The sequence below is a fragment of the Ursus arctos genome, unplaced genomic scaffold, assembly GCF_023065955.2.
Source record: "Ursus arctos isolate Adak ecotype North America unplaced genomic scaffold, UrsArc2.0 scaffold_3, whole genome shotgun sequence".
NCBI lineage: Eukaryota > Metazoa > Chordata > Mammalia > Carnivora > Ursidae > Ursus > Ursus arctos.
The window spans coordinates 5,542,543-5,563,286 of record NW_026622985.1 but is presented as its reverse complement, the minus strand read 5'-3'; the positions used below and the strand labels follow the sequence as shown (position 1 = coordinate 5,563,286).

The following is a 20,744-nucleotide window of genomic DNA, read 5'->3' as shown; positions in this document are numbered from 1 at the left end:
CTGGGGTGGGCTGGAGGCACCTGCCAAGGGGCACCCCGTAGAAACTGAGCATGAAGACTACCTGGCTGGCTGGCAGTCCTCAGGATGCAATGCCAGGCACCTAGGAGACGTCCAGAAAGTTCGTCTGAAGAGTGAAATGAAGAATCTTGTTCTTTTTACGATGGAAAGGGCATAGACTTTGGACTAAGAGCCCCAGATCCTGACCTTAGCGCTCCCACCGTCTGGCTGAGGGCCCTTGGTGGGCTGATTCTATGACAATTTATAAAGGAGGGCCAGGAATGAGCTAATCTAGAAACTTCCTGTTAACACTCCCTTTTATTTCTGGGTTAATCCTGATTTGGTGTAGGGCTATCACATTTGAAGCAAAGGGATGCATTTTGAGGACCTTGGATAATTCAAAACATATGGAACCCCAACACACACCAAGGGCGACCCCAAAAGAAGACGAGGAGAATTGCTGTCCCCCTGTGAGGAGATGTCTGTTCCCCGCAGCAACAGGGACACAGCTCATGGTTCTGGAGGCTTTCCTGCCCTGAAGCAACAAGAGTCCCTACTCACTTTTAATTGGGAAAATTCACAGTTCTACCTTTCCTCGTAAAATGAGACGTCAGCAATATTTTAGGTTGTACACTTTCAAATTTGCATCATCTGGAGTCATATAAAATGCATCTCCCTTTCAAACTACTAGTCTTTGGACTGCAATAGTCTTTGGAATAATCCGGATTTGAATTCATGTGTACTATGTCAGAAATTGCACTGATCTGGCCTACGAAATACTTTCTGCCGGCACCTTCCTCAAAACTCACAAACTAGCAACGTTCTCAGAATACACGTCTCATCCTAAGCAATGGGAGGGTGAAAACATCATACTTAACCTACGGTAATCGGGATCAGCCCAATTTTTATTGAATTGGTTGGTTCTTTTACTAACGCTTATGCGATAACCAAAATCAACAACTCTTCCCACATACCTAAACATTTTCTTCTTTATTTTTAAAGATAACACCCAAGGTCATTGCACACCTATCGGTAACAGGCTCCCTTCCTGGAAGACAATGGGTAGCAACGGCCAACAACAGGTATTAGCTCATTGATTTTAGAGGCTGCCGTATTTCCCAGCAGAAAACAAGATTTCAACCACCGAGACGGGCCAAGGAGGGCACTCGGCGTTTTCACTGCTCTATCTTAAATGGTGCGTTCTTACATTCTTCAAAATGCACCCCCAGGTTTATTCTCTGGGTCCGGCTGGAGGCCCCGGGGGGCAGCCTGGGATGGCGCCCCGCCACCAGAGAGACATCTGCTCGGCTGACGGCAGCCTCGTGCATCAACCCGCTCTGGGGGGAGCAGATTCATTTCCTTCCAGGTTTCAATAAAAGCGATTTAGAGAAAGAGACGGGAAATGACAACGCGTTTCATTTGTCGATAAAAGGAGACAAAATGTGAAAGAAGAGCTTTGTTTGCCGAGAATTTTATTAGCTCCCTCCCGGGGTAGGGTGGGGGGGCTGGTCTGTTTAATCGTCTTTCATTACCCAACTGCTGTGTGCTCTTCCTGCCGGCACAGAGAAGGGTTCTTATCTCCGGGCTGGGGACGCTACAGGATATTGCAGCCCCCTTATCTGACCAGCTGAGCAGCTGGGCCCTCGCCCCGCAAGGAACAATGCAGGAGACATGGAAATGACTCAGTGTCGAGCCTGAAATTCCTGTCTGCTGCTGATACCATCGTGCTCCAGTCCCCAGAGCTGGGTGGCCTGACAGGTAGTCACCTCCTGTGAAAGCCGAAACCCCGGGTCCTGGGATCACGCGGAGGAGGACAGTAGTGGGAAAAGATTGTGCAATCCTTCACCTGGTACTTAGAAAGACCAGATCTTGGGGACAGGCACGCATATCCCCGATGAAGGCTTTGCCCCCCGTCCCTGAGGTGCAGGGGCAGACCTTCCCAGTCACGTGCATCATCTCTGTACTAGGAGTTCTTGATACGGAATAGAGATTTATTTTTTCATAACGCCCACAAGCCCAGCTGCTGGCAGTGAACTGCACAGTGCTCGGTGTTAGCTGAACTTCTCACACGCCACAACCCCCTCCCTGGTATGTACGGGGGCCTTTTGGAAGCCCCGCTTACCAGCCCCTCCCCAGCACTGAGCTGAGGTCTGGCGCACATTCAGGGATCCATAAGTAATTCTCGAGTGAGTGAGTGAATAAATGCACCGACGTGATGGAGATATGAACCGGAATGCTGCTTCATTCATCAGCAACCAGGGGGTATTCTTTCCGAAGATGGGGTATTTGTATTCTGTACCTCACACCCACTTTTCTGGTATTACGGCTTTATGAGGATCGAAATGAGCAATTAGAAAATTAATTGGCAGCATGACAGGAGAGTCGAGAGAGGTTCTCAGGGACAGTCTCTGCAGCCGTGGCGAAAGATAATAAAAGGATCCAACTTATGCGCGGGACTCACTGTGTGCCAGATGCTGTTTTTAAGCACTTTAGACATGATTAACTCCGTATACTTACAGCAACCCCCCGAAGGAACTATCATTACTAAATCCACTTTGTGAGGTATAGAGAAGACACTAACCTACCCACAGGGACACAGCTAGTCCCCGGGTAAGGCTGGCATTCAAACAGTTGCTTAATGCCAACGACCATGCCCATCCTGCACCGCATGTGGCCCCGGGTCTCACGAAACCCTTGCCTCTGAGCATAGAGTCAGGACTGTGGCTCCTCTGACTCCCCATCCCCTTCCCTGGACTCACTGCAAAGTCTGTCTCTCTGGACCCTTTATTGCCTCTGCAACTCAGCTCCTGGCTGGAGGAACATCCTGGCCCGTGAGCTGCCACCCACAGAGAAATCTTACTTGAGGCTGAAGTGACACATCAGGCCACCTCCGTAGTGTCATCTCTCTGCATTAAGTCTGCCCCATGTTACCCTCTGCAGCCCTGAGGAGAAGCAGAGTATTTGGTTGATAGTTTTGATGACTGTTTCTCAAAAGCAGCAGGTGTTCCCATGGGCATTACAGGCCACAGTTGCCAAATTCTGAAAGGGGTAGAGGACATTTAAATAGGTGCGTGGCTGCTCGATCGATATGTCTGTGAAAGTAATACCATGCCCTGGACCAGACCAAACAGAATCGCAGGTTGTGTCTATCCATGACCTCTTACTAAAAGGCATTAAGATTTTATTTTCTTCCTAAATATTTCCCTGCAGTTTCTTAAGCTAAAATTTATCCTACCATGAGAATTCTGCCCAGGATTTGTGCAGAAAGAAAAATGGCTGCAAACGTCAGATGTATTTCCAGAAGACAGGTCGTATGACTGGACAGATTCTCAACCCCCCTTATAAGGAAATCTGATTTCTGATAATCACAGAAATTGTTTGGAAATAAGTTGCTGAAACAAACCACAGCAGTGACAAATGGAATGTCATAGCCTTGTAAGGAGAAGTCACCGATAACGTAACACTTTTAAACAGTGATCTTATTAAGGAGAGAGGCACCTGGGTGGCTCAGTCAGTTAAGTGGCCAACTCTTGGTTTTGGCTCAGATCGCGATCTCAGGGTCCTGGGATTGAGCCCCATTGAGGTCCATGCTCAGCATAGAATCTTCTTGTGGATTCTCTCTCCCTCTGCCTCTGTCCCTCCCTCACAAAATAAATAAATAAATGTATCTTTTAAAAAATGATCGTATCAAAGGTAAAGAGCACACCCACCTCTACTCCATTCAGAAGATGCCGGAACTCGGGGCAGATGAAGGAGCTGCCTGCGTAGGCAGCGTCGATGTGCAGCCACATGTCCTCCTTGTTACCTGAAATCCAGAGGCGACTGGTGAGCTCCCCAGTGGATGCCCTGCTCACGGCGGCCTGATGACCACCTCATCCCATCCAGTGTTCTTACTGTATACAGTCCATCAATAGCATTTGTTGGCCCAATTCTGGACACTAAGAGGCTCCTCGGGTCTGAAGGCAATGAAGCTGAAGGTAGAGGTCATGAGCTGGCTCCAGACGGTGCTAGCACAGACCAGGTGCTCAGGGATTGTGCAGAAGATGAGCAAAATGGGATCAGCTGCCCTGCTTGACTTGAAGGTCGATGCTTATGCTCTAAGGGGCCAGCGTGCATTATCCCTCTGGGCTCCTTACACACACCTCATCCCAGTTCCACCACCTTCCTTGGTCTTCCCCCATCTCATCCACTGGGAATTTGCTCCCAGTTCTCCTGGCTAACCCATCCTAACGTCCTTCCCCACAAAGTTCTTGGGGAATGGCTGGGTACGCAGCCCCAGTGACCTCTATCCCTTCCCCATCTCGACACAAAGCATACGTGTTAATTTTATGCTACCAGCAATCATCCTACACTCCTTCGTGAATATGATTTCTGTTTTCCAACCTCACCAGAATCATCTGGCAGGAAGGGACCACGTCTTCCTGGGCAGGTGGAAGACTGTCCTGATTAAATGCACTCCCTCAGTTGAGACTATCTGGGTTCAATCCCTGCCTCCAACCACCCAGCAGGTGTATGGCCTTATGTCCCTTCAAGCTCATTCTCCCTCACAGGCAAATGGCCATAAAAATAGCACCTGGAACCTGAGGGAGAGACAAGATAACGTTCGTAACTGCCTATCATGACCCCAGGTCCAGGCTGCGTGAGAAATATGTGCGAGCATCGTGATGAGTCCCTCCCTGCGTGCTGGGCACTTAGCCCATCACGAAATCAGTAACCCCAGAAGGTCGGGGCGTTCTGATGGGGAGCAGGCGTCCTGCCCGCCCTGGGCCAGGGCAGCGCCTGGAGGACTCTGAGCCTCTGGCACGTGCATCTGTGCAGGGTTCACCTTTCCGTGCGTGGTGCTCACTAACCACACTTGATGCTATGAGGAGTGACGAGTCGTTCTGAACTCTGCCGATAGAAGCTTTACGAGGACTTTCAAAGCCTCGATTCTGTCTGAGCTTCAGGATTGGAGGGATCGAAGCCCTCAGTTGGATCCAGGCCAAATGTCTTTCCGAGCACACACGAAACGGCCACGGAGGGTCACGGTGTGGTTGGGGTCTGAGCACCCCAAGCATGTTTCGTGGGTGGAGGGTGTGTGGGCACCACAGGGCCCCACGCGGATGTGGCCGGGAGTCGGCGAGAACCCGTGGAAGATGTAGGACTTCTGCTTCGAGACCACAGCGCACCCACACTGGCCATTCCCATGTTCCTACTGCTATAGGGTTGTCGTGCTGGGGCCCCAGAGGCTGTGCAGCAGGGAGAAACCTCGGGTGCGCGTAGAGGACAGACAGCAAACCACGGATCCAGGCTGTGCTCTTCACGGGGCCGTTTGGGCCACCCCCTCCCCGACCACTGGTCAGGAAACTTCGTTTTCTGTTAGAGGCCTGTCGGAGGAGTTCGAGACTCCAGTGTCTCTGTCCGGTTCAGAAGTGTCGAGGGAAGGGTTGAGGCAGAGCGGGATCCCGGGGCCTGAACAGGCAGAGGAGCCGGGAAGGACACAAGCCGTGAAGGCAGGAGCGAGGAGAACAGATTCCAGAAGCAGCAGACAGGGCTCTCTTCTCCTCACTCAGCCATCAGCCTTGTGAGAGGAATGTTTGCTAAGAGTAAAAACCACAACCCATCGCGGAATGTGTGGGAAACCCGGAGGGGGACAGTGGGAAGCAAAGACAGGGAGGGGGTGGTCAGGAGGGAAGGGAAGGAGGTACATCAGGGGAAGGTATGCCGTGGGGACTTAATTTTACTCCAGAAGAGCTCTGACCTTTGCGCTCGGCTCCAGGGAGGTGACCTCGAGCCCCTGGAGTGCCCTGCCTCATAGGAGTCCTTTCCTGCAGGGGTGTTTGGCCCCCAGACGGCGCATCAATGATTTATGATGGCGGCTTCGGGCCACATTCGTTCTGACTTCTGCAGGAACCAGGGACGGAAGTATTAGCGGGACCTCCCAGAGGAGCTGGAGATGGCAGGTCAGCCAGGTGAGCGGCGTGTGACTGAGCCCCACTCACACTCTGATGCCACAGGCTTGGCAGGCTTCCGTGGCAGGTGGTGTCCCAGTCTGTGTGTATTGTCATCATAATCGGGGGGAGCTAGCCATCCGTGACCTCTTGGGAGAAGACAGGAGTTTGGTCCCTTCCCACGTTCTGCCCGCACCTCTCCTCCCTGCAATAAACCGTACCTGTGAGATGCTTTCAGGGAGTTCTGTCTTTCTGGCGGATTATTGAACCTGAGGGTGGTTTTGGACAGTGTTGGAAGGGAGGGCAGTCTCTGAGGGACTGGGATCCCTCTACCCTTCCTGTGCCATCAGAGGCACCCCCCATCATCCCAGTGCCGCTGGGCGGGGCTTTGGCTGCCCTGTGCACGCTGCTCCCCTTCCACACAGGGTCGGAACCCCCGGGACCCCGGCCTCTACTCCACACTGTCACATCTCCCATCTGTCCCCTTCTACTACCTGCTTTCTGCATCTCATCCTCTCCCCGGTAAAACCTGCTGGAAACCTCCATTGATCCGTCCAAGTGCACAGAGTGAGACCAAGTCTCCCTCTGGCGAATCATTTTAAAAGGAACCAAGAAGAAAACGTCTTTCCTAAAGCAGCAGTTTGGAGAAAACAGTCTTCTGACATATACCATCTTTGTCAAATCATGGTGGATGAATCCCTAACTGCCTGAATTGTTTTAATGGTTTATTCCAATCATACCACAGAATGAGGCCAGCTCGGGATCCCAGAGCAGCCATTTGAATGCTAAGTATTTGGTGACGGTCAAGGAGGCAGAAAGGTGCTTACTTCAGGGTGCTGGCGTTACTGACGTAAGAGCGTCATCAGTGGTAAATATAATTGTCAGAATTACCCTCATGTGTGAGCTGCAGCAGTGAGCGGCAGGGTTCTGGCCCTGGCGCTCATGGGGTCCCTCAGCCAGCCCCAGAACAGCCTCTGTGTTGGGCACCAAACCATCACCGAGCTGGCAGTTCCCACAGCCCTCAGATCTGGGGAGCAGAGGGAGCCCCAGGACCACGGGACAGCCCCAGCTGGGTCCCCCAGTCCCCAGGAGGCTGTGAACACCAGCTGCCTCCCCTGGGCCCTCAGCTGGGTCATATGGGCTCTGCTCTGCCAAAGAGCTCCAGCCCTGTAAATCCAAGAGCCCCGGGCATGACATCAGCCAGCCCCCGTCAGGGACATCCAGTTCCCAGCCTGACATCTGAGTCAGAGGGGCGCCCAGCGGCTTGGCCTGGCACACCAAGGTTTACAGCTAACAGGGCCAACGCCCCAGCAGTGGGCCTGAGCCAGCTGATTGCGTCCCTTGTCCCAGCCCTGAGCTCTGTACCACAGCCCTCAGCCGGCTGCTCTCACAGACGGTTGCCGCCGGTCGAACGTGGCACAGGGAAACCTGTGTGAATGGGCACACCCATGCCCACAGCCCCCAGGCACGGCAAGTCCCTGGCACGCCTGCCTCTGCCCTGGGTCTCCACGATTTCTGTACAGGAACTCACCCTCTAAAGAGCCCTGTGAGGGAGGCACTGACATTCAAGCATTGCACCTGACGGATGGGGAGCTGAAGCTTGGGATGGGACGGCCCACAGCCTGAAGTGGCGGGCCTCGGCCGTTGCACGGGTGTGCTGTGACCAGGCTGGGCCTGGCCCCGCTCCCCGAGTGTGGGCACACGTGGGTTCCCATTGGGGGGTGGGGTAATGCACACGGGGTTGGGGGTCCAGCACCGTGGGTGGCGTGCTGTCTAGCACAAGCCACAGAGATGTGGTCTGGGGGCCTGAACAGCCTCCATGGGACCCCAGACCGCCCCGATGACCAGCCCCATGGGTCTGGGGCAGCAGGTGCCCTGGAACTGTGGGAGTGGGGTGCCATGACCTGAGGACAGGGGTAGGGGGTCATGAAGCCACGCCCCTGCCCAAGAGAAGGTCTCTGTCATAGAAACCCCTCCCAGACCTGCTGGGTGCCTGGAGCCGAGTATTGAAGGGGCAGCCTCAGAAACAGTCCTTACTCATGTTCCACCTTTGGGATTCTCTGAGTCCTCAATCCCCAGGAGACCACCCACGTGCTGTGAGGGAGGTCAGAGGGGAGGAGCAGCCCTGAAAGGCACAGCAAGCAGATTCTTCTCCGGGGAAATCTGGGATTTGGGTATTGATGTGCTTAATCACGTTAGGTAATTTGCATTCAGTAATTCCAGAAAGGCTGAAGAAGTTATGCCAGACTTCATTCAAAGATGGGGAACTGCCAAGTCCTGCAGATCAAGCCTCATGAGGCTTGCTGAAGAGTTTGAGTTGTTCACTTGCGTGGGGTGATGGAGCCCCGCAGTCTTGTGGCCCCGCTGCACGGCACGCAAGGGTTTTTTCTTACCGATAGTGCCTTGGTTCAGCCAAGCTCAGCTCTGGTCCAATTAGAACACATTTCTGGGTGTGGGGATTTCAAGCTAATGAGATTCATGCTATTGCAAATAGAGGAAGAGTCTAGCAAACCATTGAAATATAAAGTTATTCTTATATGAACATCCCATTATATTATGTTTTATACTATCTAAACACATTATGATATTATAACATGAACTTGACCTATATTATTAATAGAGGAGAGCCCAGAGAAGAAGGCCCACTGAAGTCTTCCTGTATTGGAACATTCTCCAAAAGAAAATCTGATCAGATACTTACAGATAGGACCCACTTCGAGGAGATTGTCAAATGAGCAGCAGGATGTGGTCCCCAGCGTAGCCACCACCTGGGGAGCAAAAAGCAGACCTCTTTAGGCCCCCATGTTTTGGTCGCTGTTGTAACCTCCACATGCACAACGGCCGCCCCCCCCATTGAGCCCAGAGCCTCAGAGGTGTTCTCGCTCAGCGTCTGTGAGCCGAGACCGGAATCTATGGACGAACCTCTCATGAGAGGTCGAGAGAATCATCTGCCCACAGAAACTGGGCTGTGAGGCTGGAAACAGCACTTGCACAGGACTGACCCCCGCGCACAGGGAGGGTGCCCTTGGCCCCCTGGATGGTGTCTCCTGTGTTCTGCTTTAGTGATAGACGCATATATATTAACTACAGTTACAGCATATCCTCGCTTCTGTGCAGAGGAAGTGTAAGCTTTCTCTTTTTTGTGCGTGTGGCGTAGTGCACAGCAAAAGGATACTCGGCTGCTCTGACCACCCCCTCCCCCGCCACATGCCGCTCCTGGAACAGCCTCAGCGGGCAGCTCGGAGCCCCCAGGACTTTGACCAGGAGTCCTGCACCCTAGCTCTCTGCTGCCCTTCCCTCTGCGCCGCACAGCTCCCAAGGGAACTTCAATCCTCAAGAGATGAAGATTTGCTCCAAGTAGATTCATGAGAAAGCCCTACGGACACTGGAAACAATTTTTAAAGGAGTGTTTCCAGACAGCATTGAGCACACTTGGCTGCATAAGCGGAACACATGGCCCGGGTTTCTGTGCCCGCTCCCGCTCTCGGCGCCCTCAGTAAGACAGTGATAACACGGGTATCATCCGACTGGTGTCGTCCCCACCCCCGGGCCCGGGAAGCTAGCTCTTGAAACCAGGCTCTGCATCGTATTTCTTCGCATTGCTAGGAGCGTGCACTTTGCCCCACATGGAATCGGTGCCAAGTCCCATTTGCTAAATTCAAATCTCTAAGTGGTCAAAAAGCGCACCATGTTTACAAAACCGAAGAGCCTAATTGATTTATGATGCCAGTGCCCTCTGGATAATGAGATTTCTCCCTCGATGTGACAGGAGGGTGAGTTTTCATTCCATCCGAGTGGAAAATTCGATTGAGTTCTTTGTGGAGCCCCCACGAAGACCCCAGCAGCTCTACGTGCCCGGAGAACAGAGATGACAAGGAAAAGGTCAGGGACCCACGCAGTCTAGTCAACTTGGGAACCTGGTGGGAGGACTACCTGCATTTGACCTGAGAGCCTGATGTGCCTCTCTTGCCAGGGCGGCATTGTGCCTGCCCCGTGGAGGGCTCAGCTGATGAGCCCTGGCTCTGCGCACACAGTCACCTGGGCCGGACAGCAGCTGCCCGGGGACCAGAGTTGTCCCCTGCCCAGTGGCAGGAGTGATTCCAAGGCAGGTCCTGGCCAGACTCTGGCGGGACTCCCTGTAGCAATGGGGTGTGAGGAGGGGAGTTGGGCCCCCAAGGGGCAGGAGCAGAGTGTTTTCAATGTTTTACTATTATTCAGGTACAGCAAAGCCACCAGACTGGAAGCTTACAGCCATTGGAAAGACAGCTTGTCTTATTGGCCATTCCCGAGAGGAGGGGGCATGTTATGCTTCGCGGGGCCACAGGGAAGCACCAGGACCAGGCAGGAGGCGGAGGGAGAGGGGGCAGCAAGAGCCAGAGCCTTTACTGTGGTTTCCATGGGAAGGAACAGGTGAGGCAGGGCAAGCAGGCTGAGGGTTGGCTGGTTCAAATAATTTCAATGGGCTTTGGGGCAGAGGGGGCTGTCCCTAGTGTCCCTAGCTCTGGGGTGATGAGGGCAGGGGTTCTGGAGTGCAGGAGCCCCATAGAGGAGGTGGTTTGGGGTGTAGGCTCTGGATTGGTTGGTTTGGTGAAAGACAGTCCTTTACCTTATCTAGGAATCGGCTGGTCCTGGGAGGAGCGGTCCCTCCAGGGTCAGCGAGGCCGCCAACATATCAAAGATACAGAAAACAGAGACACAGAAAAAGCAAACGCATGATGAATACACCCCTGGCAAAGTCACACAGCACTTGGGGCATCAACCGCTGGGTTGGAGGCCCAGCTCTGTCACGTAGGCAGCTAGCTGGGCTTCTGCTTTCCCACTTACAGCACAAATGCCCAGCCTACAAGGTCCCACCGGTCTAGCTGCTCCAGACCTCGGCGTCCTCGATGCTCTCAGCCCCCTGCCCCCTGCCGCCCCCGCTGTGCGTGCCTCCCCATCGCCAGCCTCACGCACCCTCCGCATTGCTTCATTCTGACAAGATGACTCACTTAGTAGGACTCCAAGTGAGTATGCGATTTTTCTGTGGTATTTGCAATTTCTTCCTGACTTATAACTGCATAGTGAAATGCTTCATCGAAGGCACTCGGCTTGGCAGGTAGAGGCTGAGACTCTCAGAATGCTTCACCTATGTCATTAAAAGATAGCCAGAAAAGTATATAAAAAAACCGCAGGATGACTCAACCATATTAATATTGGCCTATAATTTGTTTTCTCAATTTTAGTCATCTTTTAATGAGATGACCTATTATTCAGCAATTCCTTCAATTTCCTTCAATTCTAATTGAAACAACTTGTGTTTTAAAGACTACACATATATTAAATATCTCTTGTTGAAATTATTTCCCACCGATGAATGTGTACAAGAGAGGGTCTAGGATGAGGTTCACCAAATATTACTATGGCTTGTCTCTTAAGATGAGCTTTTTGGATCTCATAATATAAACCTTCATTCTCGATGTTTGCCTACTGAGCACGGAGCGTTTCTATAAAAACTAAAATCCTGGCTTGTGGTCCTGGGTGCGGGCTCAGGGGAGAGCAGAGCAGGTGGTGAGTTCTGCGCATGGACCGTGCCCAGCCTGGGGCTATGCAGACTCTGTTCGGTCACCACGACAGCCTGATGAGCTGGATACGTTTATGATCCGTACTTTGCAGTTGACTTGAGTGAGACCCTGCAGGTGGGTCAAGGACACACGAAAGAGGGAGGGGGAGCAGACCATCATGTGAACCCGGTGTGATGAACTCTTGTCTTGCCAGCTAAAGAAAGAACCCAGGGCCCTGGGCCAGGCCTGCGGCCCCTCTGGCCGCCCCTGCCCTCGGGCAGGTGATAGGGACGGGGCTGGCAGCGAGGACGTGCCCGGCTGGTGGGCGGCAGGCCCTGCGTGCTGTGCTCTAGATGGCTACAGTCAGCTTGTTCTAATTCTCGGAAGCCTCTTTCAAGCCCAGCACCTGCTCCGCTCCGGGGTCTGATTACCCCGGCTCAGCTCACTGACGCTAACCTGATTTGGGCTGTGCTGCAGGGCCATAATCACATTTGTGCAGGGGGTGGGAGGCCGGGGACAGTGCGGGCGCCCTGTCCCCGAGAGCCTGTGGCATGTCTGCTGCCCAGGCACACGTCCCCTTCCTCCCCTTCTGGAGGCAGAGCTGCCCCTCCTGCCTTCCTTGCCATGGCTCTGAGGAACACCTCGCAGGCACTGCCCTCTGCCTGTGGCCTGACCTTATCAAGGTGGCTCTCGGGGCGGCAAGCCACCACCCCACACAAGTCTGGGGAGGGGCTGAGATTCACCTTTCCCCGTTCAAACTTGCCAAATGGGCCCCTCGCTCTCTGCAGAGGGTCTTGAGTTCTGAGATGTCTGCAACCCCTTGATGAATATGATGAACGCTATGGGTCCGCATCTCAGAATTGTGCACGTAGGGATCATGCAGAACTATAACCACTAAATACAGAGTTGCAACAGAGCAAGTGGGCAGCTCGTCCAAGTTCCAGCTGCTGCCCTTCTAGGTCTGGGCCCAGCCTCCCACTCTGGCTTCACAGGCCCCTGGCTGAGGGATGCGTTTAAGGTAACAAACCTATTGCATGTCCTCAGACCTCCTGTGACCTCTCATTTCTCTGTACCTTTGTCGTACTCGGCTTCAACAAGAAGGCACGGAGCCCATGAATGCTGCCCGCGTATCCTCTGGGACACAGCTGACGTGTTAGATCTTAGCCAAAGGCTTTGCTGACCCCTGCGGCGTGTTAATCACATCCTGCCCTGTGCGTGCAGTGCTTGCCAAGTAGGGCAAAGACCGGAAAGCACGTGTCTTCCCACCAGGAACCATCCCACGAGGGAAGGGACTGAGCCCTCACAGGTCCCCAGGAGCCTTCCTCGTGCTCCGACACACGGGACAGGCCCATGCCTGTGGCTTCTGTCACAAGGTCACACATGCCCTCAAACATTTGCTGCAATCTTGGTCTTCAGAGCAACATTCCAATTGAGGCATATCCATTGGGTGCCCAATCTTCCAAAATAAAAATGTGGTTTGATCCTCCTGATGATGAGTGGTCTTCTCCATAACTTGCATCTCTCCTTCTTTCTTGAGCACGTGAACACGCTTCGGGCTCATTTCTGCACATCCTACGTTGTCCCAGCATTACAGCTACTGCCCCTTGATCCCCTTTCCCTCTTACAGATGAGTCCGTTCCCGCCTTCCTCATTCCCACAGGAGCCCAGTGGAATCCGAATTCCACTCCTGGCCGCTCCAGCAAACCGACTCCTACGGAAGTCCCAAATCACCTCCCTTAGCAAAACACACAAGGCATCTCGGGATCCCGCGATCACAGGGCAGGTCCAGGCTTCAGGACAGGCCCCTACTGGCTGCGTGGACCCAGCTTTCTGGCGTGGCCCCCCTGCCACCCCACATTCCCTTCCTCTCTCTCTACACACTTCATCTGTTGGTGTTCTCTCCCAGGACCTCTTCCTCCCCAAGCAGACTGTGGGGGACTGCCCGTGCATTCCTAGCGACATCAGGACCGCCCAAATTGAGACGGGACATACACCTGTGTCTGGGTCAGACCTCCCCTCCCAGATGAATTCAGCTGTCTTGGGGCATCCCTACTTAGACGTACAAACCTTCAACTCATGCAAAAATGAGATCAGCACCATCTCTCCCACGTGGTGCTGCCCCCGTGTCTGGGCTCTCTGGACCTCAGAGCTTGGGTGTGGACTGGGGACCATCCGAGTTTGGGAAGTCCTCCTGCACTCTGCCCTCACTTCCTGCTTTGCTGGCCCCCAGTTCCTTCAGGAATGCCTCTTAAATCCATCCCTTCTTTCCTTACCCATTGCCATCATCATCTTCTACCAATCGCCAGAGTATTTCATTTCCTGCTTTTTGTCTTGTCTCTCATTCACCTCTCTACTCGGCCACACTAACCACCTGCCAGTTATTATTAACATCAATCACATTTTACATCCCAGATACGTTTTACATCCCAGATACGGTCCTGTGGGCTAAGCCAGATTTCAATGGAACTCCATTTTTCAGATAAGGAATGTTCTACAGTAAGTCACGATCCCTGCCAGTGTTGGTGGTTAATTGCTAATGACCACTTGTCATGGTTGAAGGATCAGTAAGACAGACCATGAGAAGGACAGTAGCTCTACCGCCCCACCCCCACCCCGATGAAGTCACTCGAGTGTGCCCTGTTATTTTTACAGGGTAACTTTGAACTGATGCACAGTGAACACAGTCACCCAGTTTTAGGCCCGTATTGTAAGGGACAGACCACCAGAGGTATGCTTTACCTCTGGGCTCTGCGCACCAGGCTCCACAGCCCCACCCTGTGCCCCTTGGCCACCAGAGGGGTGTTTGAAAATTCAAATCAGATCATGTCTCTCTTCCACTTAAAACTCCCTTAATAACCTCAAATTGCCCTTAGGAAGAAGCCCATCTTCCTCATGCTGGTCCCTGCATGACCTCCTCACCATGACCTCCACCTCCTACATCACTCCATTCACTCATGCTCCAGGCACTCTAGAAGCTTCTAAGACTTCCCATTTGCTGGACAGCAGCACAACATGGTATGTGCAGCAGGAGCTTTGGAATCACGTCATGGTGCACCTGTCAGCTTCGTGGCCCTAGCAAGTTCTGAGCCTCTTAGCACTTTAGATTCCTGGGATATGATCCATTTTCACTGCTATTTCCTTCCCTCTGGAGTGCTTTGCCCAAACAGCCCCGCTACCCCCTCTCTCGGCCTGCATCCCTCACTCTTTCCATATTGTGGCTCCACAGAAGCTCTTCCCTTGTGCCCATATTCCCATGGTGGGAACTGCTGGGTTGCTTGTATCACGGATCACACTGCACCAGCTGTACACAGCTGTTCACTTCGTGTCTCTAACCAGTAAGATCCTGGAGGGCCCACTGGCCAGACATGCAGCAGCTGTTCAATAAACGTTTGTCAAGTGAATGAATGATGAAGTGAAAGAACCTGCAACTGTTGCATATCCCATCATGATAAGTTTGGAAATATAACAAGTGGAGATGTCTGGCACTGCTGATAAGCCCACAAATTTGTTCACCATTTGTGTGAGAGGCCACTAATGAGGATTATAAACTGTAGTCAGGGTAGATGCTTCCTAATAACGTATATTAAATGTCCCAACAAAGCCTTTGGTCACTCTGAAATGCCTGCCAATGATGCTTCATTTAAAAAGTTCTCGCCAACTCCCAGGCACAGAGTAGTGGCCATTGTGAAATGCTTTGCTGCCTTCTGAAATCCCACCGCGGAATCATGAGTGCATGCTTTGATCGTCCTTCCTTTGTGTAGAAGCATGAATACGTGATGAATATGTATGTGTTTTCAATACAACATTCTATAACAAATACTTAAATAAAGACAATAAATTTTATTTTCTAAGGATTCCTGAGGGAAGACCACAAAAGTTTACACTTTATAAAATAATATGGAAAGAAGAGATTAATTTCAATCTCCCTCTCTCTCTCTCTCTCTCATCCCTAAAACTGTCTACATCCTTGTATTACTTAATACATACGTTTGGATTTCCAACTCAAAGATGAAGGAAAAAAACACTAAGAGACATTAGAGCTTTGACTTTGGTAAGGAGACGTCTGGCCAAGGAGGATCACATTGTTCAGTAGACCCCTGTTTTTCAGTATTGCGGTTATAAGGCACACGGAACTAATTAAGTGTGAAGCTAGGTACATATTTAACTTTAATTAAAATATAAATTCTAATGTAAATGAAGGCTTATATTCTAACAAATGAGCACATAAGTGGGCAAAAGGGATAATAAGTAATAATAAATAAAAATAATACATCATTCTCCCTCTTACCAGTATCACTGCCATTAGCAAATGGTGTTGGAACAACTGGAGATTTACATACGAAAAAACCAACAAAAATAAAAAACTGAATCTGGACCAGACCTTACACCCTTCACAACAATTAGCTCAAAGTGGGTCACAGACCTAAATGTAAAATGTAAAACTATAAAACTCCTAAAAGATAACACAGGAGAAAATCTATATCCTCTTGGGTGTGGGGATGAGTTTGTAGCTACAACTTCAAAGGCATGAAAGAAAAAAATGGTTAAGATGGACTTGAGTAAAATTAAAAACTTCTGCTCTATGAAAGACATTTCAGAGAATGAAAAGTTACCCACTGAGAGACTATATTTGCAAAATGCAACTCTCGATAAAGGACTGGTATATAAATTACAAAAAGAAGTCCTCACACCCAACAGTAAGAGAATACACAATCCAACCAAAATGTGGGCAAAAGACCTGAACCTCACTGAAGGAGATATTCAAATGTCAAATAAGCCTATGACGAGAACTTCAGCAGCATACATCATTAAGGGATCTCAGATGAAAACAACATGTAGATACCACCGTACATCCTTTTGAACGGTTAAAATTGAAAACACTGACAACACCAAATGCTGGTGAAGATGTGGGAGAACAGAAACTCTGTGTGATTCGTAGCTCTTCGAAAGGCAAAGTGGTACCGCTGCTTTGAAAGAGAGCCTGACAGTTTCTCAGAAAACTAAACTCTCTCTTACCATGTGATTACATATGTAATCACATATGTTCCTGCTTATTAACCCAAACAAGATGTCTGGGATATTGTGACTTATAAGAAGAAATATATATTTGGTCTTTGTCCCCATTTCTGGCACAGAGCTCCTAAAACCCTTGGAATTTCAGAGCAGGGAAGACCAGAAAGGTGTCTTCTGTCATGTTAATGAGGTGACTTTTGAAAGGCTGCTAGGTCACCTAAAGATGCTGGCTAGCTGCCAAGAGAACCAATTCTGTTACCAGAGTATTGGAACTGTTAAGCCTACCCCTAACCTCCACGGAAAGGATGGGGCTGAAGATTGAGTTCAATCACCAGTGACCAATGATTCAATCAATTGTGCCTATATAATGAGGCCTCCATAAAAACCCCAAAGGGGTTTGGAGAGCTTCAGGGCTGGTGAACAAGTGGATATTTGGGGAGGGTGGCACCAGGAAAGGACATGGAAGCTCTGTGCCGCTTTGCCAGAGTTTGCCCCAGGCAGCTCTTCCATCTGGTTGTTCCTGAGTTATAACCTTTTTTTTTTTTTTTAAGATTTTATTTATTTATTTGACACAGAGAGAGAGAGAGCCAGCAAGAGAGGGAACACAAGCAGGAGGAGTGGGAGAGGAAGAAGAAGGCTCCCAGTGGGGCAGGGACCCAGATGCGGGGCTTGATCCCAGGGCTCTGGGATCACGCCCTGAGCCGAAGGCAGATACTTAATGACTGAGCCACCCAGGTGCCCCATGAATTATAACCTTTTATAACAAACCAGTGACTTAGCAAGTCGAAGGTGTATCCGAGTTCTGTGAGCTGCTCTGACAAATCAATCAAACCCAAGGATGGGCTCCCTGGAATTTCTGATCTATAGCAGTTGATCAGGTGAGGGCCTGGAGTTACAGCTGGCAACTGAAGTGGGGCAGTCTTGTAGGGCTGAGGCCCTCGCCTGTGGGGTCTAGTGCTGTCTCCAGGTAGATCATATCAGAACTGAGTCAATTGCTCAGTGGTGCTGGAAAACCCCTGACAGAAACAGGGGAATCCTCATGTCCTTCGATAGGTACATTCAGACAATGCAATACTAGTCAGTGATTTTTTTTTTTTTTTTTAAGAGAGCTATAGGGGCACCTGGGAGGCTTAGTTGATTGAGCATCTGACTCTTGGTTTCTCTCAGGTCATGATCTTATGGGTCATGGGATCGAGCCCTGTGTCAGGCTCTGCACTCGGTGGGGGTCTGCTTGGATATTCTCTCTCCCTCTGCTCCTTTCCCCGCTCTCTCTCTCTCAAATAAATAAGTCTTTAAAAGAGAGAGTGAGAGAGCTATAAAGACCCTAAAGGACATGGAGGAATGTTGTATGTGTGATGCTAAGTGAAGGAAAGTCATCCAAAAAGGCCACACGCTGCATGACTATAACTCTGTGACTTTTGGGGAAAAGGAAAACGATAGAAACAGTAAAAAGATCAGTCATTGCCAGGGGTTGGGTGGGAGAGAGGGAGGGACGAATAGATAGAATATAGGGGTCTTTACCTCAGGGAAATTACTCAGTATGATATTGAAATGGTATATGCATGCTATCAAACATTTGTCAAAACCCATAGAAAGAACAGCACAAAGAGTGAACCCTAATGTAAATTATGGAGTTTAGGAATAATAACGTGCTGGTACTGGTGTGTTAATTATAACAAATGTATCACAATAACGCAAGGTGGCAATCACGGGAAAAACTAGGGGGTGAGGAGTGATGGGGTATCTAGGAACTCTCTGTATTTTCTGCTCATTTTTCTTTACACCTACAACTGCTCTACAAATAGTTGATTAATTTAAAAAACTCAATCCACCCATCCAATTAAAAATGTGCGAAGGACATGAAGACGCATTTCGCTGACAAAGATATGTAGCTGGCAAATAAACACATGGAAAGATGTTTGACATCATTAGTCATCAGGGAAATGAGAATGAAAATATCCCTACTTTCCTATCAAAACACCTAAAGTTTACAAATAGAGACAATACCAAGTGCCGGGGGGGATGCAAATAGCCTGATTTTCTCATGTATCTCTGGGGAGAATGGAAACTGGTACGGCTGCTATGGAAAACAGTTTGGCAGTTTCTTAAAAAAGTGAACAAACAACTAGCATGAGACACTCAAATGTGTGCTTGGGAATTTATCCCAGAAAAAGGAAAACATAGGTTTACCCAAATACTTGTACCTGAGTGGTCATGGAAGCTTTATTTTTAATTTGTATTTTTTCGGAATTTTTATTTATAATTGCCCAAACCCGGAAACATCTGTAATGTTGTCAGTAGGTAAACAGTTAAACGGGCTGTGGTATAAAGACTGTGGCACTGAATTCCTGTGGTGCAGCCATGGAAATAGCCAAGTATCGATCCATGCAGCACTTAGCGTAGATCTCAGGGCATCGTGCCGAGTGAGGAAACCCAGTCACCAAAGGTGATGGACGGTGTGATTGCATGTATGTAACACGTTCAAAATGAGGACAGTGTAGAGAAAGGAAACGGACTGGTGGTGTCCAGGGGTCGGGGAGGTAGGAGACGAAGAGAGTGTGAGTGTGTGCAGGAGGTGGTGTGGGGAGACCTTTGTGGTGATGGAGAAGTTGTGCATACCAATTGCAGGAGGTGACGTGAGTCTACACGTGTGATAAATGACATAACACTGCACACACGTACCAACATCAGTGCCCCAGTTCTGTCATTGTACTATGTGCTATGGAAGCTGTAACAACTGGGGGTACTATTTTTTGTGTTTTTTTTTTTTAATTTACAAGTGTTCCAAATAATAACTTAAAACCTTTCAATATTTTAAACTAAGAACATGACATATTCATTTATCAGCTGGACACAACTAAAGAAAGAAGTGGTAAATTGTAAATAGGTCAGACTGAGCGCAGGGATTTTAGGAATGGATGGAAGGTACATGGAACAGCATAAGGGGCATTCGGCACTCAGTGGGAAGATTGAACAGGTGTGCAGAGTTCCAGAATGGGAGGAAAGAATGGGCTAAAGCAAATTTTGCAAAAACTGTGGGTAAGAATTTCCCCCAAACTGGGGCACCTGGGTGGCTCAGTCAGTTACATGTCTGACTCTCGATTTCAGCTCAGGTCACAATCTCAGGGTCCTGAGATGGAGCCTCTCATCAGGCTCCACACTCTGCAGGAGTCTGCTTGAGATTCTCTCTCTCTCTCTCCCTTTGCCCCTCCCCCCACTCGTGCTCTCCTTCCCTTCTCTCTCTCTCTCAAATAAATAAATCTTAAAAAAAAAAAAAAAAGGAATTTCCCCAAACTGATGATTTCTCCAAAGAAATGACAAATCACAGATTCTGAAAATTCTGTGAAACCGAAGGAGAATCAGCATAAAGAAAAGATCGATTTGCATCCTCGTAAAACTGCTTAGGCACAAAGACACAAAGCAGGTGCTATAAGAAGCCAGAGGGAAAAAGTCACTTTGTCACACTATGTGCCTAAGAGTCACTCTGAGACTGACAACCGATGTCCAATGGGCATACATGTTTAATCCGCCAAAAGAAAAGACCGTCCGTCCTGGAACTCCAGACCCAGCAAAAATATCATTTGAAAGTGAAGATCAAGTAAAGACATTTTCAGAAAAACAAGAACAAAGGCAATTTTATCAAAGTGTGAAATGTCAAGACAGTTTTTCAGAGAGAAAAAAAAAAGATCCCAGATGAAAATAAGAAAATGCAAGAAAGAAAGATCAATGGAAAGAGACATGTGAGATTTATATAAATAAAAATCGGCTATGTAGAATAACGCTATCTCATGGAGTTTAAGATACATGTAGAATTAAAATGTATGACAATAATAGCACAAAAAGTGAGGGGAGGCATAATAATAAAAGAATATAAAGCTAGTAAGCTAAAAATGAAGAAAATGGAATAACATAAAACATTTGATTAGTCTAAGACAAGAAAGCCTAGAAAAACCATCATATGAGAGGCGGGCCAGATAGAAAACACATAGGAAGATTGTAGATATGCATTCAAATGTATCAAAAACTTCCTTAGGTAAATGGACAAAATCAAGAAAAATTGTCATCTTGGATTTAGAAACAAATGAAAAACAACAAGAACCCAGCAACAACTGCCTACAAGAGACCCAAGTATGAGAACAGAAAGGTAGACAGCAACGGAAACAATGTATCCGGGGACCACTGACTAACCAACAGAAACCGGATGTCATTGCAAGGATATCAATTCAAGCAGAAGCCTCAGCTGAGAGAGAGCATTTCCCAAGGA

At 49.5% G+C, this 20,744-nt stretch overlaps 1 protein-coding gene across 3 annotated transcripts in view; it reads right to left on the bottom strand.

Moving 5' to 3' along the window:
• The window catches only part of DDC (dopa decarboxylase), an 84,468-nt gene that overhangs the window by 26,416 nt on the left and 37,308 nt on the right, over positions 1-20,744 (bottom strand). For all 3 annotated transcript variants that reach the window (XM_026501716.4, XM_057304415.1, XM_057304414.1), the window contains 2 exons: positions 8,629-8,695; positions 3,708-3,802 (listed from right to left, as the gene is read on the bottom strand). In XM_026501716.4, coding sequence (XP_026357501.3) covers positions 3,708-3,802; positions 8,629-8,695 — 162 coding nt within the window. The remainder of the gene's footprint in view (positions 1-3,707; positions 3,803-8,628; positions 8,696-20,744) is intronic.